This window comes from Tinamus guttatus, unplaced genomic scaffold, assembly GCF_059628265.1.
Source record: "Tinamus guttatus ecotype Peru unplaced genomic scaffold, ASM5962826v1 Tinamus_guttatus_pri_ptg000125l, whole genome shotgun sequence".
Lineage (NCBI taxonomy): Eukaryota > Metazoa > Chordata > Aves > Tinamiformes > Tinamidae > Tinamus > Tinamus guttatus.
Window position 1 is genome coordinate 5,180,521 of NW_028288659.1, and position 22,839 is coordinate 5,203,359.

A 22,839-nucleotide genomic window follows, 5' to 3' on the forward strand; every position below is an offset into this window, starting at 1 on the left:
CTTGGGCAGTGTTCTTTTGTGCTTTGAGGTTGAATTTGTGAGAAACTGCTGATTTTTATTCGCTCTGCAATTACTTGACAAATCCTTGAACCTGAAAAAAGTACAAGTACTAGTACCAAAACTGTTTTGAAAGAAGAAATGCCTTTTCCCTCAGACACTGAGAAAGTTAGGAAATACTCAGCACTCAGAAGTGTGTCCTCTTAGTAATCTCTATTTGATGTGTTTAGAGAATTATGGTTCTTCTCCAATCCCACTTGATGATACAAAGGCTGTCATTGACCATTCTTGGGTAGTCAGGAGGATCTTTCATGTTCACAGGGTATCAGTAGATTCTTTCAGGCTTTGAAACCACTGAGATACCTACTGAGATAACCCTTTCTAGATTGTTCTTTTTGAACTTTTTATACCTGGAGTTACTTCTTCTGTCAGAGAAGTTTAATTCAAGCTTTACTGCTTCTTCCAGTGCTGCTTGGAATCAAGTTCATATAGAATACTGTACCCTACTGGGATACAAGGATATCCAGTTTTCATATCCTCAGTTTTCATTTCCATCCTCACTTTTATGGTGGCTCCACATACGTTCGTATCAAACAAAGTGTTAAGAAAACCTGAAACCTCGTTGAGAAAATTTACTGTTGTTTTCTGAAAAAAAGCCTTGTCCTTTCTGAAAGCCTCCAAGACTAAAATTTGGTTTTAGATGTCCTCTGTGTGAGTGGCAGCATCTCTTAGCTGGAAGGGAGTTGCACAGGAGCGGGCCTATCTTCAACCTTTACTGTCCCCAGGTGGAGCCAGTGGTAGCAGTGTCTTCTGATCAGTCATGTGCTGGGTCATTTGCAGATGCAAGAGGAGGCAGTGCTTGCTCCACAGTAGCTGTTCCATGGTATCACTGTAAGGAAGGCCAAAGGCTGGAATAACTCAGCAGATGAGATAACTCAGCAATGATTAGTTGCCATGTTATTTTAGGGAAAGCTGAGTTCTACCGAAGAACTTCCGTTTAGAATAGATTCATTTAGACTGTGATAACTCCACCAATTTTTTTTTCAGTGATTTCTTCCACATTTTTTTTCCCCCCAACAGGAAAACACGACATGTGAATATCCTGCTTTTCATGGGTTACTCAACAAAGCCCCAGTTGGCTATTGTTACACAATGGTGTGAGGGGTCCAGCTTATATCACCATCTACACATCATTGAGACCAAATTTGAAATGATCAAGCTAATCGATATTGCACGACAGACTGCACAAGGCATGGAGTAAGTATCATGCTGTTTGCTTGCAAGTGAATGGTGGGGCGATGCTTACTTAAGCTTTAGATTCTGAAGGTTTATTGTAAGCTGTGAAATAGTGTGTCTGCTTCCAGGGTGGACAAAATGGTAGTAAGGAATCGTTTTTATCTTTAATGGGAATGGTTGTTGTTATCAATAGCTCATTTAAGAATCCTTTCCAAAAAACGAAGTCATTAACTTTAAGGTAGTAAATAATTACTAATTACTTTGTGAATAAAGTTTATTATTATTATTTTTAAATACAAATAAACATCTGTTGAATATTAAATATCTATTAAATTGAAAAGTGATTAATTATGTAAAACAATAGTGAATCCAGCGTTTGCATTAGCTTCATTACCTCTTTATAGCCTGTATTTTTCCTGTAATAATTTTCCTATTTAAGAATTTAGGGTATATTCATCTCAAGGCAGATAGTCGTATAGTAGGAGCTAAAATATGGTTTTTTAGAAAAACCACCTAGAGAATCTGAAGGATGCAGGGCTGTAACATAACAGCCCTGTTAGTGAAAAGAATCGATTTGTAGTTAGCTCTTCTCATTTAAGTATTGTATCTCTCTATTGAATAAAATAATAGATTTCAACATTTGGAGAAAATATTTATTTCATTCTAAGATGCTTGTTGGGTTAATCATTACTCCCATAAATGAAGTAAGAATTTGCAGAAGTAAACTGATATTCTATGTCAAAATCAGACCATTAATGTAAGATCAGAGAAATTACCCTCCAGCAAGAAAACTAGTAAGATGATTGAAATCATAGTGCCTTTTTAAAAACAAAATAACCCAAATACTATGTTATTTTTTTGTCAGGGGCTGGGAAGGTGTTAGCAGCAACTAGCCTGAGGCTCCTGCTAGCCCGCTGGTCTCCCTGGGCTCCTTCTGCAGGCAATGGAGACGCAGAATCTCTTCTATAAGCAGGAATCAAAGTAGCAGCCTGCACTGGGGCTCTTCTGGCAGGACTGTGCCACTCTCATGGCGTAAACAGGGAGCCACAGAAGGCTCCCTGTTGCCTAATCTAGGCTAAGCCTCTGCTCCCTGCAGGCTCTTTATCCAGTCCCCAAGAGGGGGATCTCTTTTTCCAGCCCCTTGTGGAAATGCAGTCAGCGTGTTTATGGGGTGCACACTGCAAACTGAGAAGCACTTTGTGTCCCACAGTTTTCAAACAACTCGTAGAAAGCCATGAATATTCTTCAAGGTGTCCGACAGTCACCACAGTCTGGGGTGCAGAGCCTTCAACCCTGAATGGCATGTCAAAAACTACTGAAATTCTTTGATTTTGATGCTGAATATTGCTCAAAAACAAATCACTGCATAATACTTGTTGTTCAGTAGCATCAGGTTTGAGATGGAAACACAATTCTTTGTTGTTATTGTTGTTATTCTTAACTGTTGGAGGAACTGTCATGGGTAGTAAGTTTTCCCACCTTGACAAACGTTTGCGTTTTGAATGTATGAAGTTTGTGTTTCAGTAATACAGTGAACTTTGAGCTGTTGATTAGTGAAACGTCATTTAACTCACCTCATCTGTGATGTTCCTTTTCAGTTATTTGCATGCCAAGTCAATCATCCACAGAGACCTCAAGAGTAATAGTATCCTTTCCCACTAAAGTGACTGTGGAATGTGACATCAGTCTTCTTTCTTTTTTTTCTGCCAGAAATGAACTAATGTGAAAAGCTGTTCATGTATGAATATTTGCTGTGTTGAAATTTGACTGAGAAGGAGTAAAATCATTTAGCAAAGTAAGGAGTACTTTTTATCAAGAAAATCACCTGGACCATAGTCTGCTGAGTACTAGTCCAGTCATTACCTGTATAATCCTAAAGGACTGTAATTCAGGATTTTGATTGCTTAGAATTACATGAGCAATTATAACTTTCTTTAATGGTGCTGGATGTTAGAAACTTATGTATAATACTGCAATTTCATAGCTGTTTACAGCTCCTGTGGTGATCTTTAGGACTGGTACAGTGTGTTCGTTTTTCCTTAGCGTTTCCCCTTTAGATATTTTTCTTCATGAAGACCTCACAGTTAAAATAGGTGACTTTGGTCTAGCTACAGTGAAATCACGATGGAGTGGATCCCATCAGTTTGAACAACTGTCTGGATCCATTCTATGGATGGTAAGTAATGGGGAAGTAGCTTTTTGTTTTAAACAGTTCAGCAACCAGCACATGGACACATCTTAAGCTGGAAAGGCCAAGCAGTAATGATGAAATGAATGGATGCTTTTCAGTTCTTCTTTAAGCACATGTTTTCCAGTAGTCAGCAAAATACTTAGATGATGTTATTCCCTACCTTGAGGGTTAAAGCTTGAAGGACAATTGTGGCTAAGGAAAAAGAATCTGATTAATCGAGGGCTGAGGAGAAGATGAGAAAAGTCATGAAAAGCTTCCTTACAAAAGAGCAGGGGAATCATCCAAAATCAGCCAAAAAGAGGTCATTTTCAGGAATCAGCCGAAAGTAACGTGCTGTTAACATTTTAAGTATTCAAGCATAGTTACAGTGAAGATCAACTCTTCATAAAAAGTAACAACTCGGCTTTCTCTTTTTCTCTCCCTGAAGAATCTTTTTTTTTTTCAGTTATTTTTTCCGTATTTTTCAATGTTGTTATAATTCTAGTTTCAGGATAGTTTCTTAGCCTCTATATCATACAGTAATAAAGGGATCACCAAGCTAAAGAGAACCAGTGGATTTTCAGATTGATGTTAAAGTGCAGTCTGTGCCAGGACCCAGTAACATCTGAAGCCGAGAGCAGTCCTTGCAACTGTGGACAAGTCTGTATTTTGTAACTGGCATGTGAGATGCAGCATGACACAGTGAAACAAAACTAATTCTTTTCTTCTGTGGTACAGGCACCAGAGGTTATTAGGATGCAAGATAAAAACCCCTACAGCTTTCAGTCGGATGTGTATGCGTTTGGGATCGTTCTGTACGAACTGATGACTGGACAGTTACCATACTCAAACATCAACAACAGGGACCAGGTAAAGGGTGTAAGGGGCTTGGGGATGGTTGGACTTTAATTTCTTGTTCGATTACTGTAGGCCAACTGTGGTCTCGAACAGAGAATGATTTAGCCTTGTGCACATTTTGATGCTTTTGGAATGACACTTCTAAATTTTTGAGCTCTGTCTCAGCCACATAGCACCAATACACCTACTTTTCTTGAGGTATTTTTTGTTCTTTTTACTTCAAGTATAGGTTTTCAGATTCTGAGCTGGTTGCCAGGGTGCTTATTAGGGAGAGAACGTATTTCTTAATAGTAATCTGGTTTAGAACAGTTCTGCAAAGGAGAAGTGATTTTCCATATGTTCACAGTACCCTCCCCAACTCCCCCCATTTTTTTGTCCTCCTGAATTGCACTGAGTAATAGTTGAGGAACAGGAGTGACAAAACGGAACAGCAGTCGTTTCAGTGAATATTTTATATTTATTTCAATCTCCAAAAATGCATGCACCATCTAACGGATATTCAGGATTCCAGCCCTTCTCAAATGCTGCTTGATACAGTGTATGACTTTCCAGTGTGTGTGTATCCTGTAAGACAATTACTTGTGAACAAATATTCCGTAAGTCTAGTGATACTCCGTACCTGTATGTTTCTATATGAGAGCCATCTTCAGGAAGGCTTGTCTGATTTTTCTAGTCTGGAAATAGGGTGTATGTATCAAGGCCTTTAGTGCAAAGTATTCCATGTCTAGGCAGTGATAAATTTATGTTGTATTTGGATCCGCATTCCTGGTTTTTTTTCTTCCTTTTTTTTTTTTTTTATGGTGTCAGTACTTGAGAATTGCAACCATAGCAACATTCATCTGAGAATGTCATTTTATAAGGCTGCTTCCATGTATGTCAGAACACTATCCGAATTCACCAAATTTGGAGCGAGTCCTTTTCTCTGTATCTTATTTATTTTGAAAGAAGGGAAATGTCTGGATTCCTGGCCAGATGGCTACAGCATTTTAAAAGCAGCATCTGGTCACTGTGTTGTTTTAACCTTTTGAGATTCGAATCATGAGCCCTAGAGATGTGGGTACCCAGAACTGAGTACTGGAAACAGATTTTAAATCACAAGTGAGGCCTACATACCAAACGTGACCTGATGTATTGGGTTTCATCATCCCCAGTTTTCTGCAAAGCATATGAACATTGCCTGCTGTGTGCTGGTGCATTTACATGAACTGCTGTCCCACAGCTGAGACTCTCAGTGAGCAAAGTGCCGTTTTTGTTGCACATGATAATGTCTCTGACCTTCAGAGATTTCTATAGAATGAGTAGGGCTGCTCTTGTGGTGTCTTTCTCTTCACAGCTCCTATGTATTTATAAAAAGTATTGGAATCAAAAATATTAAAGAATTTTGAATAGTTCCAAGTTACATACTGTAGCTTTGAAGTAAAAACCAACTCTTAGCATGCTGGTAAATCTATCTGCAGAAGTAGTAAGGGACAAGATAAAATAGTCTTTACTATGGAACATCGCTGTGGCGCTTGGGAGCTTCTAGATAAACCATATGCGAGTTTCATGCTCCCTCTTAATGCAAACCCAGATGCAAATAATTCCAAAAGTTCCGAAAAGACCAGAATTACATTGGTATAAATAACATCTGAAGCAAGCTACTCATATATGTTGTTTTGCCTATGTGTCAAGATATGAAATGGGTACGTTTCATTAACCGACAAGGCATCAGGCACCTGCTGGGTCTGTGTGGCTGCTCAGGAGAGGGAGCGATTCCCTGCTGCAGCCTGAGTGCATCTCTGAGGAGCTCCCCTGAGAGGGCCATTTCCTGGCAGAGGGACTGCTGAGCTGAGGCTGCTCTGCATTTGACCTCGGCTTGACGTGATGGCGTGTGCCGATTTTTTTCATATTCTTCACATATGCGAAAAAAGACAAAACCAACTTAGGCTTTCTTGCTTTCTTGTGTTCTATTAAACGACTTCAGGTCTATGTGAAAGAAAGTTTTAGCCCCAGGCCTAATGCAAACCCTTGATTTTAAAGTTATTGCTGTAAAAAGAAAGTACTGTCTTTTTTAATGAAATACCATACCTGACTTGGAATGGTTTCCACAAAGGAGAGCCAGTCTCTCTCTTCTTGTTGCTTTATTTTAGTTTGTTTGGGGTTTTGGGAAGTATGGGCTGGAAATAAGCCTCTGTGGTGGAAAAGAATGATAACGGGGTTATTTTCAAAAGGTAAAAGCATTTTATATATTTGGAGTCCATATATTTCCTAAAATGCCATTAAGTATGAACTTGCTGTCGACTTCTATAATGTGAAGCAGGTTAGTATTTTATTTTTAGGTATTTGTTCCTGCTATGGAGTTGCCTTTTTTTAAACTGTTTTTGTCACCCAAGAACTGTGCCTCAGATGGTTATTCCTATAAGTGGCAACTGTTTACAGGCATTCAGGCTTCACCTAAATTCACCTAAGCCTCTCTCTCTCTCTCTTTTTTTTATTTAAAAAGAAGTGTAACCTTTTTTCTGTACTGTACCGAGTAGGTCAGCAAGCATTGCTCCTAGGAACTTGGCAATTACGGTATCAGATACTATTTTCTAGGAGTAGAAAACTTGCTGCTAGAAATAAAATAGCCTAGCAAAAATTCAGTAAGATTCATCATTTTTCTTACTTGTTAACTGTTTAATGCACTCATCTTCTCCCCCTTTCATCTCTTCCCCTAAAACACAGATAATATTTATGGTGGGACGAGGGTACCTATCTCCAGATCTCAGCAAAGTACGGAGCAACTGTCCAAAAGCTATGAAGAGACTAATGGCAGAATGCTTAAAAAAGAAAAGAGATGAGAGACCCCTTTTTCCACAGGTGAGGAATGGTCTTTGCTTCCTATTTGACTTTACAACCCAAATGGGAAAATGGTCAATCATGAACTCGTTAGCCAGGTCAAGCTTTTTTCGTCTATCTGCTGAGTGCTCTGACCAGGACTTCATAGGAGTGCTGTTTAGGTAGCTAACTGTTTGGTTAATGCTGTTGAATTAGAAATGTTCACTTTCAAGCCGAAAAGCAGGTATTAAAATTACTTGTATAGGTGGAAAAGTGTTTATGTGTTGGAGGAAGTTCTACTGGGCAATAGTGAAATGAATAATTATAGTAATGCACTAATATTTCAGAGTTAGAACTTGTGATAACTTTGTCACAAAACTGGATTTATCATCCCTGCTAGTAAAGGCATGGATTCTAAGAGCTGGCTTATTTTTCAACCTTTTGTTAAGTATACAGAATCAATGTCAAAAATACCGAGCTCCCCCTACTGGCTTCATAGTGGATAAGTGTTAAGTAAACCACTTGCTGCAAATAAACCACCGTTTATTTGCAGTGGTGATCTAAGTACTAGTGCATAAGCGAAGAGGTAAAAAAAAGGCAACTACAGTCATGAAGCTCACAGAGGGAATCAGTATGTCATTTTAAAGGGGAAAATGTGTCTTCCCAAAATGCCTTTTTCAGGCTTGTGAGGGGAAAAAAAAACAGTGCAAAGGATTAATCTATTTTAAATGTTTCTGTTTAAGTATGTGTATAAATATTTATCTGTAATTAATTGATGTTCTGCCATTGCTTTAATGAGTCTGCTAACAATTTTGGAGCAGCAGCTTGGATCGCTGATTTTCTCTCTGTTTTAGATTCTTGCCTCCATTGAGCTTCTGGCCCGGTCATTGCCAAAAATTCACCGCAGTGCATCTGAGCCCTCATTAAACCGGGCTGGCTTCCAGACGGAGGATTTTAGTCTATATGCTTGTGCTTCTCCAAAAACACCCATCCAAGCAGGGGGATACGGTGGGTTTCCAGTACACTGAAAAGAAATGTGAAAGCATGTGCCTGCGTGTCTGTGTGCTGGTGTGTTCCCAAGTGTGCAACACATGTAGGTTTATGGTTCCTACCAGCCGTTTTTTAGGGTGTGCTGAGGGAATGAAAATTCACTTCCTAATGTTGGGCATCAGATGCCTAAAGCACAAAGTTTGTGCTGGTGAGGGATGCCTTGGGAACAGCTGGCACAAGAAGAACTATGAGGTCATTTAGGAGAAATGGGAAAAGTCACTGCAAAACATGCAGAAATCATCCTAAGGACACGGGTTTTCATTTTTGCTTTTTGTGTCATTTTTTGCCAAGTTTACTGAGTGGAGATAGTTATTTAGTAATGTATTTAAGTTTAATCTACACAAGCTGCCTTCATTTTTTTTTCCAGTTGAGAACATTATATTTGAGCCGTAGGCTTTAGATTCTTCCGTTAGTAATTGTCTCGTATGTGGGAAACAAGGTAGGGAAATAAACTTAGCTGCAGGGCTAAGCTCAGTCAAAACGTCTTGTGGTCAACAGAAGTTAGCAGGTACAACACAGAATGCAAAGAAAGACCTTAGTGACTTCTTGAAAGTTAAGGTTTAAAATAGTGCTGCTTAGAGAACATCTCCTCCTGCACAGGAGTCATGGTTTGGGTTTTTATTTGTTTTGAGTTTGGCCTAAATGTTCTGATGTGCTGTAGTTTAGGTGTCTCAGTGTTTTCTTAAAATGCAACATAGAAGGAATTCTGAATCTCTGTTTTGCTGAACTGCAAGATTGTTACTAATAATGATCCACGTAACCATCATTTAGCAAGGACCTCAAAAAAAAAAGTCTGAAGCATAACCAAATTCTTTAAAAGAAAACACTGCTAGCACCCATAATGCAAAAAGACCATTTGAAAACACAGCTGTTTTCACAGAAATCAATATTACTACGTGAACTCCATTAAAATGAGGCATTTTAGTTACTTCCATATTATTAATACTGTTCAGTGAGGGCTTGTTTTTTTCACTTCCATATACAAGCTGCTAGTTTGACTAGAAGTGAGTCGGTTGGACTAGGTACCTAACTGAGGAAGCTGGAAAGCTTTAGCAAGGTCTGTCAGCTTGCTTGAAAGACTGTTTTGCTCTGGACTTCTTTTCTAGAATTGGTAATTTAGAACAGTGGTTCAGGTTATATCAATCTTTGGTGCCAAATATGAAAAGAGTAACAATTGTGTTGTTACACATTTTTGCAATCAGTGTTTTAAACCTTTCATTTTCACAACTTTTTCTGCACCAGAAACAAGCTGTTGCTGTTTTTGCTAGGCCTTCAAGGGCCAAAAGTATTCTTAAGGGTTTTTATAGAGTTCTTTGCACTTTTGCTAGCAATAGGCTTTTATATTAGATGAGAAATTAAAAGAAAAAAAAAGTTTTCTGCTCTCTTCCTGGCTACTGAGTCTTTTAAAGCAGGAGGTGGAATTAATTTAGAGATAGGTTATTTTCGCATTTTTCCAACCTGGTTTTAATGGCTATTTTAACTTCTGCTGTTGGAACAATTTTGGAAGTAAGCTTTCTTTATTTCATTATGTTATGCTAGAAAATTTAGCTGTTGAAATCCAGCTCTATGGAAACAGTTATTGAAAAAGAAAGTTGTTATTGTCTTAAGAAATCTTATTTCTCATCTTTCTGATACTTCTACCTCATCCTGGCAGGCCTATCTTAAAATGAAAACAGGACTTAGGTGGATTTTTTTCCTTTTATCCATTAAATTTTCTTCTTCAGAGAGCTGAGAGAAATGACTCTTAAGCCTTGGGGAATGATGTTCGGTGCGGGTTACAGAACCTGTCTCAGGGAGCCTAAGAGGAGGGCCCAGTGCTGAGCCTGTGCAGAATCTGGAAATGCTGCATCGCATGCAGAAAAGGCTTGCTGGGACTCCAGGAAAATGCAGGAGCCCTGCCCAGTCTTGCTCTTTCTGGAGTCTGCCAGATAAGTTCAAGCAAGATATTCTTAGGAGTAGTGTTATCCTTGCTGTTGTTAAGATTGTTCTTCAGTGTTATAGGAACTATGGTTATGGAAAAAATGCTGCCATCCTGAGATATACAGCAGGAAACAGGGCCAAGTATCTGTTCTCAGAGCATTGAAATTTTTCTTTTGTGACTTGAGGGGTTTTTTTAAGACATTGAGTGCCATTCTTGCATCTTTGACGAGAGCATGATCTTTGCTTCTTACAAAATACGTTCATGAATCCTAAAATGAGGCTATTTTTTGATGATCATTGCCCTTATCAGACATAAAAGGCATTTGGGCATTTAACTAATGTAGCCTATAATTGCAGTTTCAAAGAGGTTTGGAACACGTATAGAAAGAAGATGCCTAAACACACTTGTAGATTTGGTCAGGATTCTTAAATAGGGACTGCAGTCCAGCTGTATAGTTCAGGAACAGATTCCTATGGGTAAGGACCCAGTCTTCTGGGGAGAGATGGTTTATACTGTGCAAGATTCATTTTATCTTTACATCACTTCATCTGAGTAATCTGACTACAGAAACAAAATATCTACTACTGGCCTGAGGGTACCAACTATCCACAGCAGAGTATGTTCCAAATTTTTATTTAGTCAGTCGAAAGTAGCCATGCTGGAAGATTGCTACAAGAACTGATGGAAAACTGTTTTTTTTTTTTCTATACTTCTTCTTTTTCTGTGTCTGTGAGTGTAATCTAGGCAAGGTGGCCGATTTGGTGTAGAAATACTCTCCCTTTGCCAAGTGGGTTGCTCCTTACTGCAGTGGGCACAGCTGGCATGGACCTAGAAGGGAAACATTCTTCTCACTAGGATCCTACTGGAAAAGCATGACATCTACTCTATGATAAGGAGTACAGTTAAGATGTCGGGTATATATCCCTTAATGACCTCAGGAGTCCACATAACTTATGAATTTTCTAAAGGGACACTGGTAAACCGCATTTTAAATCCTTCCAGGAATAAGGGGCAACTCGTTCCACACAGAACATGCCCTTACAGTATATCATTTGGACTCATGAGATAATGTAGTCTTTATAGTAAATTTTTTGAGTGATTGCATTTGAAATAGTGTCCACTGGCTTTGCACATGGCAAACATGAAAAGACTGTAGCAACTAACTCAGAAGCACTCTGTAAGAAATGCAGATTTTCAAATGCTCTGTGGCATGTGGAAATGAATTTCTCGTTGTCATTCAAAGCAAGTTTCAGGAGTTCTGTGAGGTAGGAGGGAGAAAGCAAAAAGGATGTCAAATGTCCATCTCAGTGAATAAAACAGTCTCATATCTTTTTCACATTGCCCAAATGTTTAAGTACGTGTCTTCACAGCATGGTGAACTGACAGAATAAGCACAGCCTGGTTCCCAGCCTTGCCCTGGCAAATACTCTCTGACTCCATAACGAGTCAGTTCAGCACAGGGTTGCACGGGTTTCCCACCAGAGCAGTTCTTCAAATATCATTAAGAAAATCCCCCAGATCAGCATGTGCTAGGTGAGCTCCTCGAGCCCCCTTGACTCGGGGCAGATCGATGAGTGGCAGTGTGGCACTGCGGGGAGGAGGGTGCTCTCCAGCTCAGGCCAGGAGGGAGGCTTGCTGCAGCCAAGATTGGCACTGGCTGCTGCAGAACTGCATCCAAAAAAATTGCAGGACAGAACTGGGATGATCCTATTTGTGTAGGTCAGATGTATTCTTAAAGCAGTCGTCATTTAATCCATTCATTGCTCTCAGGCAAGATCTTCCTTCCTGTCCTGCTAGGAAGCAGTGTATTTATGGTTCAGATTGTTACTTGATTGCCTGCATCCTGCATCTCAGGAGCAGGCTACTTGTGCTTGCCCAAGTTCTGCTGTAGATGGGGACTCTTATGGAGGATGAGGGACCAGCTACAGATATTTTACATCTCTGAAATAGAATGAATGGCATAAAATACCTTTTAGCTGCTCCTCAAAAAGTTCTGTTAAAAACTAGCAGGATAGAGGGTTCCTGTAATGTAGACAGTCAGAGCCGTCTACATTCCTCATCCAAGGAAAGCTGTTGCTGGTAACCACATTTTACACATGTTGAGTCAACATTAATTCCCGTTAGATGAACATGTGACCTAATTTGGTCACCTACTTGCTTTGAGACCAGATCAGTATCTGAATTTTGAAGTAGGAGACTTAGCATGACTTTATCCCAAAAAACATCTCTGCTAAAATTTTACCAAGATGGAAGACAAAGTCTGAAAATCACCTCTTTATAGTTACTGCACTGTTTGAAATACTTCTTGACTTCTGGTTGTGTTTTTCCATTGCCCTTTCATAATTAACGGTTTGTGTTTTATCTTCTGAAATCCCTGTTCAACTATTAAAAGCCAAACTATTAGCAGAAATGGGCTGAAGGACAAGATGAGTAATGAGGGAGCAGTCTCTTGTTTATAAATTGATCTTTAATCAGCAGTTTAGGAAAGCAGACTGAAAAATAAATTAAGTACAGCATGTTTTGAAAGTGAAGTTAAGCATGAATGTTGTTCTTTTTTAAAAAAAAAAAAAAAAAAAGGAAAGAAAAGAAAAAGAAGCCCCCCAAGGCAATACTTGATGATCTTTTGCCCTTCTCCCCTTAAAAAGAGAGTTGGGAGAGAGAGAGAGAGAAAGGAAGAAAAAATGCAAATACTGAAAAATTGAGGTGTTATTGACAATATTGGGAGTAAGGAAGTAGAAGAAACGTGCCAGGCAGAAGTAAGAGCAGTTACCAAATAGAGCATTTTAGAGCAAGAGTGTTATCTTTTGATAGGACTAACACATTAGAAATGGAAATCATCAGCATTGGCTTTTTCCCTTGAGCTGCTGTAGCTTACAGCTACGGCCCTGGGCTGCTGGACGCGCTGTACTTGGGCTCTGCGAGGGCCCCTGTGCTGCCCACCCGCAGGTCAGACCTCAGGTTCGCGCCCTTGCAGGTTCCTCTTGCTCCCAGCACCCTCTCAGCTCTGCTTGTTGGTTTTCCTCCTGCTCCCTTGTATAGAATCACAGAATCATTGTGGTTGGGAAAGACCTTAAAGATCATCAAGGCCAACCGTAAGCCCTTCAACACCATCCTGCTAAACCTGGTCCCTAAGCGCCTCACCCACATGTTTCTTGAGCACTGCCAGGGATGGTGACCCCACCACTGCCCTGGGCAGCCTGTTCCAATGCTTCACCACTCTTTTCATGGAGAAATTCTTCCTAATATCCAACCTAAGCCTCCCCTGGCTCAACTTGAGGCCATTTCCTGCTGTCCTATTAGTAATTATTTTGGAGAAGAGATCAACCCTCACCTCACTATAGCCTCCTTTCAGGTAGTTGGAGAGGGCAATCAGGTCTCCTCTGAGCCTCTCTTCTCCAGACTAAACAACCCCAGCTCCCTCAGCTGCTCCTCACAAGGTCTGTGCTCCAGCCCCTTTCCCAGCTTCATTGCCCTTCTTTGGACACGCTCCAGCACTAAAGGGATGTAATGGGTACATATCTTTTTCCATCACTCTTGTGTCCTTTTGATTAACAAAACTATATAAATGGTGTCAAGTGAGACCACAGCATGGGAAAGCACTGCGTAGAGTTACTGCTTATGCACCAATTCCCAAGTAAGCATAGGGTTGTGCTCCACATTAGTGATCTCTATTTTCTGCTCCATGAGGACACGTGCTCTGTGTCTAAGAATTTTTTCCCCCTTCTTTTTCCTCCTCGCAGTTAGGTGCTATGTTGGTGTGTGAGCCAGGTTCAAATATTCTTACTACTAGTTTAATATTCAGGTACCTTTCTGCATGCAATCCTTGAAGGTTAACATGTGTATAGAATAGTTCTTTGTAACAAACCCCCTTTCCACTGCGCTAGAGATTCGTTTGCAGCCTGGCACCTTTGTTGCAACTGTCACTTTTTCAGAGTTGTATGTGCAGTAGGGATGTTAAAGTGAAATTAAACTGACGCATTTTATTTTTAAATCCGTGATGAATTAGACACTGCTTGAACTTTCAGACCTCTATCCTGGGACGAATGGGTAAATGTACTGGCTCTGTATTTAATGTTCTTTCACTACATAGTCTTTTATGCTTTATTTTTAACAGTTTGCATTTTTTAACATCTTTTATGTTTAACCTAATGTTCAACTAGTCTGGAGAGAATCTCTGACCACTAATTAATTGAAATCACCTTTTTAAACCAAGCTCTTGTCCTCCCTCTACAGGAGAATTTGCAGCGTTCAAGTAGCCACAGCACCATGGCAGCACCCACTCTGTTATTTAAGTCTTGTGTTCCTACAGTTTCTTAACATCAAAACTCTATTCTGCTCCTCAACACCTAAAGTAATTTAGAAAAGATATCCATAAGCTTAAAAGTGGAGCAGAATGGAACTGCCAGTCCAACACAACGGGAAAACAAAACAAAACAAAAAAAAGTACCTTTTTAGGAACCAGAATACTCTGCTGCCAGTGTTTCTCCTTCGACACAAAACACCACGTGCAATCAGAGACCCACAGTGGCTGCCTGTGCCCTTGGCATCATTCCCCGGAGAGAGGAGAGGGCACTCGTGGTTTGACTTTGGTGCTTGGGCATGAGGGGATGGAGCTGCTGCTGCTGCTGCTGCTGCAACTTGGGAGACTTGCTTTGGATGGTCTGCCGGTGGGCTGCCTCCCTCTAACAACGTGTCATCAGAGGCTGAATATCTGATGAGCGCTAATCAAAAGAATCATCCTTCGTTCTGCTCTTTTTTCCCCTGGTGTGCTCACTGATTGACGGACAACGCAGTATCCCCTTTTCGTTGAATTGCAGGGTCGGACACCCAAATCTGCCTGTAGTTTTGGGTTTTGTTCAAGAGAAATTAAAATTGCAGGGTGATGGAGCTGGAGAAGATACTATTCTAAAGTCAAAACGGTTAATCCAAAGGAAAAGGGGATGCTGCTGCATCTTTTTCAGATCTACTTTATCACTTTTTCGAAAAAACAACAACAACAAAAAAAAACAAAAAACAACCACCAACCTTAACCTTTTTCCTTTTCCAGTATTTTCTTGGTGTGTGCATATATGGCATCTTTTAGAAGGATTAGGTAAATCCTTCTCTTGTTGGTCCAGCAACAAACTGAAGTTAACAAAAAAAAAATGTGGTGAGATTGTCCTCTTTTTTTTTTTTTTTTTTTTTTCCTTTTGTATCATCTGATACAATGTATTTATCAGAGATGCTGCTGTGGCATCTGAAGTCTGTACAGTTCCTGATACAGACTGTGAATGGTCTATGTACCTACTTTAAAAGTTTTATTTTAAAAGAGGGTGCAGGTTAATGCCAGGTACCTTACCAATATGTAATGTTTTCATAACTGGGGAAAAAAAGTTCTCAGGTTGAATTGAATACAAATACAAACCCCCCTAGAATTAGACATTCCGAAAATTATGTTTTGGTACTTTTGAGAGCTTTTTTTTAAAGGATTTTTATCCTGTTAACTCGACGTCCTCCAATAAGTGCGTGCATACATGTGGAGCATCTTGTCCTGACGGCAAGTTGTTGGATTAAAACAAAACAAAACGGTACTTGCTGGATCCACGCTGACTACTTCTCCTCTCATCGCTTTCCTCCCCGTGAGCTCTTCCTCCCTTACGTGCGTCTTTCCCTTTTGTACACTTTGCAAACTGGGATGAAGGTGGCGGTGTCTGCAATCAAGTGCTTTGTTTTCCTGTCCTCCAGTCCTGGTTTCCAAATGGTCAGTAGCTTTCTAACAAGTTAGCCAGTCAGGGACGAAAAAGAGGAAAAAAACAAAAACAAAAAACAGTCAAAAACAAACAAACAAAAAAAACATGGTTTACCTCTAGTAGAATATCTCTTGATGTGATCTGTTTGCAGAGTTCTCTAGCACGTGGTATTAAATGTAACTCATTTGTACAGAGTCGAGTCAGACCACAGTCGGGAGAGATTCCAGCTCAGAGCAGCGGCAGGGAGGCCTCTGCGTGGCCAGAGAGGGGCAGATAAAACGGTGGCGAATAAATGAAGGAGCTCAGTGTGCGTGGGGGGCGTCCCCGCTGCGGCCTGCGCTGCCCTTGCCCGCCTCGACGCGGGGCGGCCTGCGGCCTGCGGCCGGGGAGGGAGGCGCCAGCGGGACAGGCCGCGCCGCCAACACCCTCGCGGTCCGATCCGCTCGTCAGTGCGTATGTGTAGGGACCGGACTAATCCGAAGTGAGAATTATAACTGAAATACTGTGTATTCATGTTAATTCCACAAACAGGGGCATGACAGCAATAGTGAGTGACCTAGTAGGCGCCATGAGATCTAAGTGATTCATGTTGGTACATGAATAGAATTGATTTTGTGTACAGGATGCATTTAAAAAAAAAAAAAAAAAGCACAACTTTTTTCTTGTCTGCTGTGGGTCTTCAGATGCTGTAAGGGTTTTTTGTTCGTCTCTTTGTACGTTTGTTTCTTCTAGAGATTGGCAAGAATTTAGATGGTAGCAATAGCGGCTCTGCAGCGCGGAGGCGCGACGGCCGCGAGCAGCGGTGTGCAGGGCAGCACGCGCTGCTGCTCCCGTGGCAGAGCAGAGTAATGATCTAGGAGAGCCTGACCTGAGGTGGAAGGTGCCCAGGGACAAAGTGGCCAGCAGGCAGGGGAGGACACTTAGAAACACAGCCTCCAGGAGAGCCAAGTCACTCTTCATTCCTCTTCCACCCGCCTCGTCGTTGCACCTCGTGTGTGGGCTTTGGCCCCAGTTGTAAATGTAGGGCAGACTGGAATTTTTTTTTTTTTTTTTAAGAAACTGTTGCCAGGACTTGTACATGCGGTTCAAGAGCAATTTGTTTTGCAGAGCTTGTTTAAAAACCTTAGTTTTGTTCCACAAGGTCACACCAGCAGAAAATTATTCTGCTAAAATATAACTGTTAATATAACTGTTAGGAATTTCATTCTTTCTTCGCTTAAAATGAACTTTTTTGATGATTCATTACCCATTAGTCTACAGTATGCTTCTTGAGCCCATAGGAAAAGCACAAGGAAAACTGCTCTCCTTGTCCATGCAAAGCACTTTATGAGTAACGTGTGATCTTTGGGTTTTGTTTTTACTGAGGTTTGTTCATTTTGTTATTTTGTTTCTCTGTTGTTCTTTTTTTTCTTTTTTTTTTCTTTTTTCCCTGAGAAATGTGCAAGTTGTTTGGCTGCTGTTTTAGAGAAATCCTTTCAGGATGTATTTCTACTGGCTTTCACTTTCGTTTGTTTTCCTCAGCTAGCTGTAGTAATGTGTGTTTGTCTTTCAAAGGTCCCACTTACTCCCCATGCAAAACTTCAGAGTAAATCTGGTTTGTAAATAATTGATTTTTTTTTTTTTTATCTTTTCCTTCAGGAAGTACCCTGGATGTCTTGCATGCCTTCAGGATCGGTCTTAACAGTGCCCTGTAGATGCTTAGTGACTGGGGGTACAAGTAGACAAGCGTTGAATGCCCCATATAGAAAGAAGGAAGTGAAATGAAATGACAGCTACATTCATGTTAATCACACCAGATTTCTTAAGCTGCTCTATGATGTCCCAACCATATGTCCACGCCATAATATGGAACTTGCTACATATTTTTGTCTGTTTGTGCGTGTTGGGACGTACTTCTAGACAATCATGTTGCTTTTAGCTCTGCAGTCTCTAATATCTAATAAAATGTTTTCAAAACTGCCACTGTATAATCCCACCTCTTCTTGAGGTCTTTATTACCTACGCACGCCCACACGTACCTTTCCTGTTGTCTTCGCCCTCCCCCTGCCTTTCTCTTTCCATACAGTTAGGGGAGACCTGCAGAGTTACCTGTTGCCACGTCCCCATCAGTACCTGCTCATTTCCCATGGTGTATTTCCTGGAACTGGAACATCATAGTGGAGCTTAAACAGTCTGAACATAGAGGCCCAATTATTTTCGAAGTAATTTCCACATGAATCAAGTCCAGAATGAGCCCAGATACAATTAGTTTATTAATCCTTTATTTTTCACTAAAGTCATATAGGTCATTAAATTAATCCAGTTCTGCTTTTTATGCTTACCTAAAGCATCTCCTCTTGAGCATCTCTACTTGAATGCTTTAGCAGCCGACAATGATGCAGACTCTTTGAGGCCAAGTACTGCCATCTTACCCTGGCCTCTCAGCCTCTCTTGGAGCAATCTGTGCTCGTGAGAGGCATTGCCAGAAATGCTGCAGTAGGGGGAGAAAGAACACTGAGAGTCATACATAGATAGGTTTGCTTCTGTGTTTGTATGGTGATGTAAATGCATTTTCCGGAGCGTTTGGGAAGCCAGATCCCCAAACATCTTACAATCAAGGCGAAGCTGAAGTTTTGATAACTAGAGGGGCTGAATTTAGGGTGGAAGCATGTAGACATTTCACATCCTTGGAGCCTATAGATTTCATTCCCTTCTTGACTGTGAGTGTAGCACGTGTAGCACAAACTATCCCTAGTACTGTAGACAATGTGTCTTCTCTCTGTTGAGAAAAAAAATCACCAGTAGCATAACAGGCAAAGTTTCTAGGTACAGTCAAGTCCAGTTAAAAATCAGCCACATAAATGGACTATTACGGCATCGCTTTGAAGGTGCTGGGTGTCCTGTAGTTCTGTTACTCATTTACATAGGAGTTTATCAAGCAAACTTTCCTTTTACTGCTGCCTTGTTAATATGCGTTTGCACTTTGTGTTTGTTTTGGCACACATTATAAATATCTTTTATTAAGTAAGCTCATGAAAAGAACAGAGTAAAGCCGAATCGTTAAAACTTTGTTTGCCTTCAAGCTTCAAGGATGCTAACGTAGAAACTAGTGAAGTCAAGCACCTGACAGCAGAAAATAACAATGAAATTGTGGAATGATAGAGCTGTTTAAAAACTGCAGAATATGGAGGATAGCAAGAATAAGTTGAAGTGAAAGCGAGCACACATATTTTGTTTAGAAAAGAAAGATACCAAGACCCTCTATTAAGTAAGTGGTTTACATAGGGATTTCCCCCAAACTGTCTTTGTATTTTGCCAAATGATTATGTGCCTTCGCAACTTAAAAGTACAACAGAATGTAAGCCAGGTGCTTTATAACGTAGAGCAGTGGCGTTGGTTTACTTCTGATGCAGTAGTTTTGTATATAGCTATTACTTTAGATTGGCCATTTTGGAGAGAATAAACAAAGGTAAAGGATCAGGGAGGATAAGGAGTATTTCCCCCAAATACCTATGATCATTTCAAAACCAGGAATTGAAGGATACCTAATAATTCAGCTACTGTAAACCTGCAACGTGAAATCTGCTCTACTGGAAGTTAAGTGATGTTCATTTAACATCAAAGTAAATAAGCCTTTCCCCCGCACCCAAACACAAAGATCTTGTTGAAGAAATGTGATGGAAAGTTTTGAAGAGGCCTGGAGTTGTACCATTAGGGAGTGAGACGACAGATGAAAACCGAGAGCTAGTTTAGGAGAAATTGATGATACATAGTCAACATCCACACCATTCAGGACATAGAACTAATTTCCTGATCCAGAAGATGCAATTAGTTTTGTTCTGTGGATTAGCTGCAGGCTTCCTTAGTTCTTTTTCAGGCCTTTTGTAGTTTCTCAACATAGGAGGCTCCAGTTTAGTGATCACCTGTTCTGTTACTGCACATTAACCTTGGGAGGTAATAGGTATCTTGACAGGTGAGGGACGACCAATGTGTTTGACTTTGATTTGTTCAAATTTCAAACTGTTACAAAGGCTTCTGGCAGTACCTAAATGCTAGTGTCATATTTAACCTGCTTGTCCGTAAGAATGAAAGAATGTTTTTTGGTCTTAGCGCTTTCTCGGATCTTTTCCTGTTCTTCTTTGGGACAAGACTTCAGACATCAATCTGAATTACAAAGTTATGTCTAAATGCACAGTTCATACAAAATATCAGATTGATTTTTGTCTTTGTTCCTGTTGTAAATCCTAGTGTAATTTTTTAAAGTGTTTTACTAACATTCCAGGAACTATCTGGAATCCTTTTCCCGAGCCCAAATTCTGCACTAAAAGTTCACCTACGATGACGGTTGTGTTTTTTGACTAAACTCATAAAGAAACCATTTCCCTATTTTTGCCAAGAGAAAGGGGGCTGACGGGAGCACGTAGGACCTTGGGACATCCCTTGGCATCTGCTCTGTAGCGTCGCGGCAGCGGAGGGTTCAGCTCTTCCAGCCTCCTTGGGAGCCAGCAGGGGCCTGGCCAGTCGCTCTGTCTAGTCCTTACCGCACCTGCAGCAGCTGAGCCTTGATGAGAGGAAGCCCTGTGTGACAGTGACCTTTGAGCGAGTAAAACACAAAAGGTTACGTTGTCCTTTGCTTTGGGCTTGAGAAAAAAAATGGTTGGTTTTTGTTTTGATGAATGTCGTTCTGTGTTGCATTTGTGTGTTCACCCTCATGGAACAGAAATCCTGCTTGTGTGTTTGGGAGGTTAACGGAGCAGTTAGGAGAAGCAACGGAGCCCGCCCACCATCTGGGCACAGGCGCTGGCTCTCGGGGCAAAACGGACCAAACTTAGGTGTTGGCTTACTGGGGGATGCTGGGGGGTTGTGAGGGCATAATTTAAATTAACTCTGTCTGAAATAAAATGTAAGTGCAATAAATGTGCTTTTTTATTCAAAGCTGTGAACCTTTAGAGAAAAAAAAAAAGAAAAAAAAAAGAAAAAAAATCAGAAAAGAAAGATGCACATCATTCCTTCATAAGCCTTGTGTCCTTCCTGCCTCCCTCCTCCCCTCTCTCCACACACCCTCTCCTCAACTGGCGGAAATGCGGCAGGGGCCAACTTGCCTGTTCTGACTCCCCAAGTTTCGCCGCTGCTCCCGTTTCCAGCCTCGGCGGGTGGCGCTGAGGAAGCTCCCGCCGCTCCCTTCCCCTGGAAGTGCCCTCGGAGCCGGTGCTCCGGGCGGCGGGAGCGCCCCGGGCGCCGGGGCCGCGAGGCCCCTTCCTTGAGCCAAGCGCCGTGCGCGCCGCAGCGGGACGGCCTCCCTGCCCCCCTCAGAACAGACTGGCCCCCGCTGCCGTCTGCGGCCGCCTTGCGCCGCAGGAGGGGCGCGATCCCCGGCTCCCCCCAAGGCTCCACGCAGATCCTTCGCTAACAGGCGCTGGAAGGGGCCGCGCGCCGCCGTCACGGGGAGCGAGAGAGGACTGGCTGGTTTAAAGCGTATAGACAGCGCATAGATCTATATCCTTTAAACTTCTACGTAGGCAAGGCGATGGCATTACCTCATAACGCGGAGGCTTGTTCATGAAAGGCAAAGTGTCTAGTATGGAGAGGAAAGGGAAATTTCTATAGCGTTCTGTTTGTTTGTTTGTCCTTAGTGCAATGAAATGTATGTCCCGCCAGTCTGAACTCCTTCCAGCTGTGCTTTTTGTTTTAAACCACCAGCGGTTTGCGAGGGGCTTATGACTGCAAAGTAGAAGGTCCGGTCCAGCTACTTAAAAACAATTATGTTAGTGGGTTTCCATAGCTGCTTGTTAAAATCTACAACGGAGTAATTGTTCTGAAACTCGTATTTATTTTTTAATTCATAACAATGTTTATTTTCGGTTTTCTGTTACATAGGTCATGGCAATTCCCCCTTCTTTCCTTCTCGAGTTTTCCCTTTAATTGCCAATACAGCTTATACTTCTTGTTTGTTCTGCCCCCTTTACTTTCGTCGTCCCTTCATTTGTACTTTGGAGTTTTTCTCATGTAAATTTGTACAATGGGAAATATTGTCCAGTTTGGTTAGAGAGCATGGAGACTTAAAACATATTAAAATTTGATAGCTGAATTCAGATTGAAGAAAACTATTTCTGTGTAAAGTTATTTAAAGAACTCTGTATTATATAAAAAAAGCAAAAAGTTCTATGTACTTGATGTGAATATGAGAATACTGCTATAATAAAGATTGACTGCATGGATACATCTGAAGATTATTTATCACCATGCGACTCCCAAGGGCTCCCCTGCCTCACGGTCCAGAGGGGCGACCAGGGTGGGCGTTTGCTGGGAGCAAGAACAACTTTCCTCAGGTTTTGTTCACTTAGGATGAGGTTCTGGCAAAGAGACAGGGAGCTGACTGGGGAGCAACTACCTTCAGGACTGCTGCCTCCTTGAACAATGTGGTTGGCTGCTTTTACCTTTGCAAAACACCTTATTCAATAAAATTTAATGGGGAAGCTTATATTATCGTGGCAACCTCCCTTTCGCCCTACGGCGGGCTTGGTGCGAGTCTGGGTTCCCTTTGCGGCCATTTACTGCATGAGCAGGTCAAGCCAACTCCGCGGTACCAAGGGCTTCAGTCAAACTTCGTTAGACCCATGAAGAAACCACCTTAAGACCTCAAGCTGTAAGGCTTTCCTCACTTGGGTCTGCCACCTCGCCCGCAAGATGACGGGATTCCCGCATCTCCAAACAGGCAGAGGAAGCTTTTATCCGAACGCAGATGTGTCACCTTCTCGAGGGGAGCCCGTGACTTCAGAAAGCAAAGGCGGAGGCTAACTCAGATTCACACACCTCACCCATGAGGCCGCAACTGTTCCGCAGGACGCGCGCAGCATTCCCGACACAGACACAGCTCCGGCCAGGGGTTGTTTACAGTTAATATTTATTGGAATAGGGCGGGCGAGCCCCAAAGCCGCTCTTGCGGGGACGTCACCGCACAACCTGCGGGTGACACGAGACGGCGCTTGATCTTCTCACCAGCCCCTCTCCCGGGGCCGGGGGCAGGAGGAGACCCCCGCAACGGCCTCCCCTGCCTCCAGCTCCTGCTGCTGGTGCAAAATAAAGCATAAAATAACGCAGCC

The 22,839-nt window shown here is 41.6% G+C and overlaps 1 protein-coding gene and 1 long non-coding RNA gene across 4 annotated transcripts in view; one reads left to right on the forward strand and one right to left on the reverse strand.

Annotated features, from left to right (window-relative positions):
- BRAF (B-Raf proto-oncogene, serine/threonine kinase) overlaps positions 1-17,526 on the forward strand; it is a 74,939-nt gene extending 57,413 nt beyond the window's left edge. For 2 of the 3 annotated variants that reach the window (XM_088521620.1, XM_088521619.1), the window contains 7 exons: positions 1,078-1,254; positions 2,832-2,878; positions 3,291-3,409; positions 4,142-4,273; positions 6,965-7,099; positions 7,912-8,065; positions 14,262-15,598. In XM_088521620.1, coding sequence (XP_088377746.1) covers positions 1,078-1,254; positions 2,832-2,878; positions 3,291-3,409; positions 4,142-4,273; positions 6,965-7,099; positions 7,912-8,065; positions 14,262-14,284 — 787 coding nt within the window. In that variant the 3' untranslated portion in view covers positions 14,285-15,598. Of the gene's footprint in view, positions 1-1,077; positions 1,255-2,831; positions 2,879-3,290; positions 3,410-4,141; positions 4,274-6,964; positions 7,100-7,911; positions 8,066-14,261; positions 15,599-17,395 lie in introns of those variants that run through there. The other variant, XM_088521618.1, reaches the window with a different exon arrangement.
- Positions 14,078-14,579, reverse strand: LOC148595275 (uncharacterized). The gene is made up of 2 exons (XR_015913197.1): positions 14,476-14,579; positions 14,078-14,374 (listed from the first exon to the last, which is right to left on the reverse strand). It is a non-coding gene; the product is annotated as an uncharacterized LOC148595275 (long non-coding RNA).
- Positions 17,527-22,839: the final 5,313 nt, after the last annotated feature.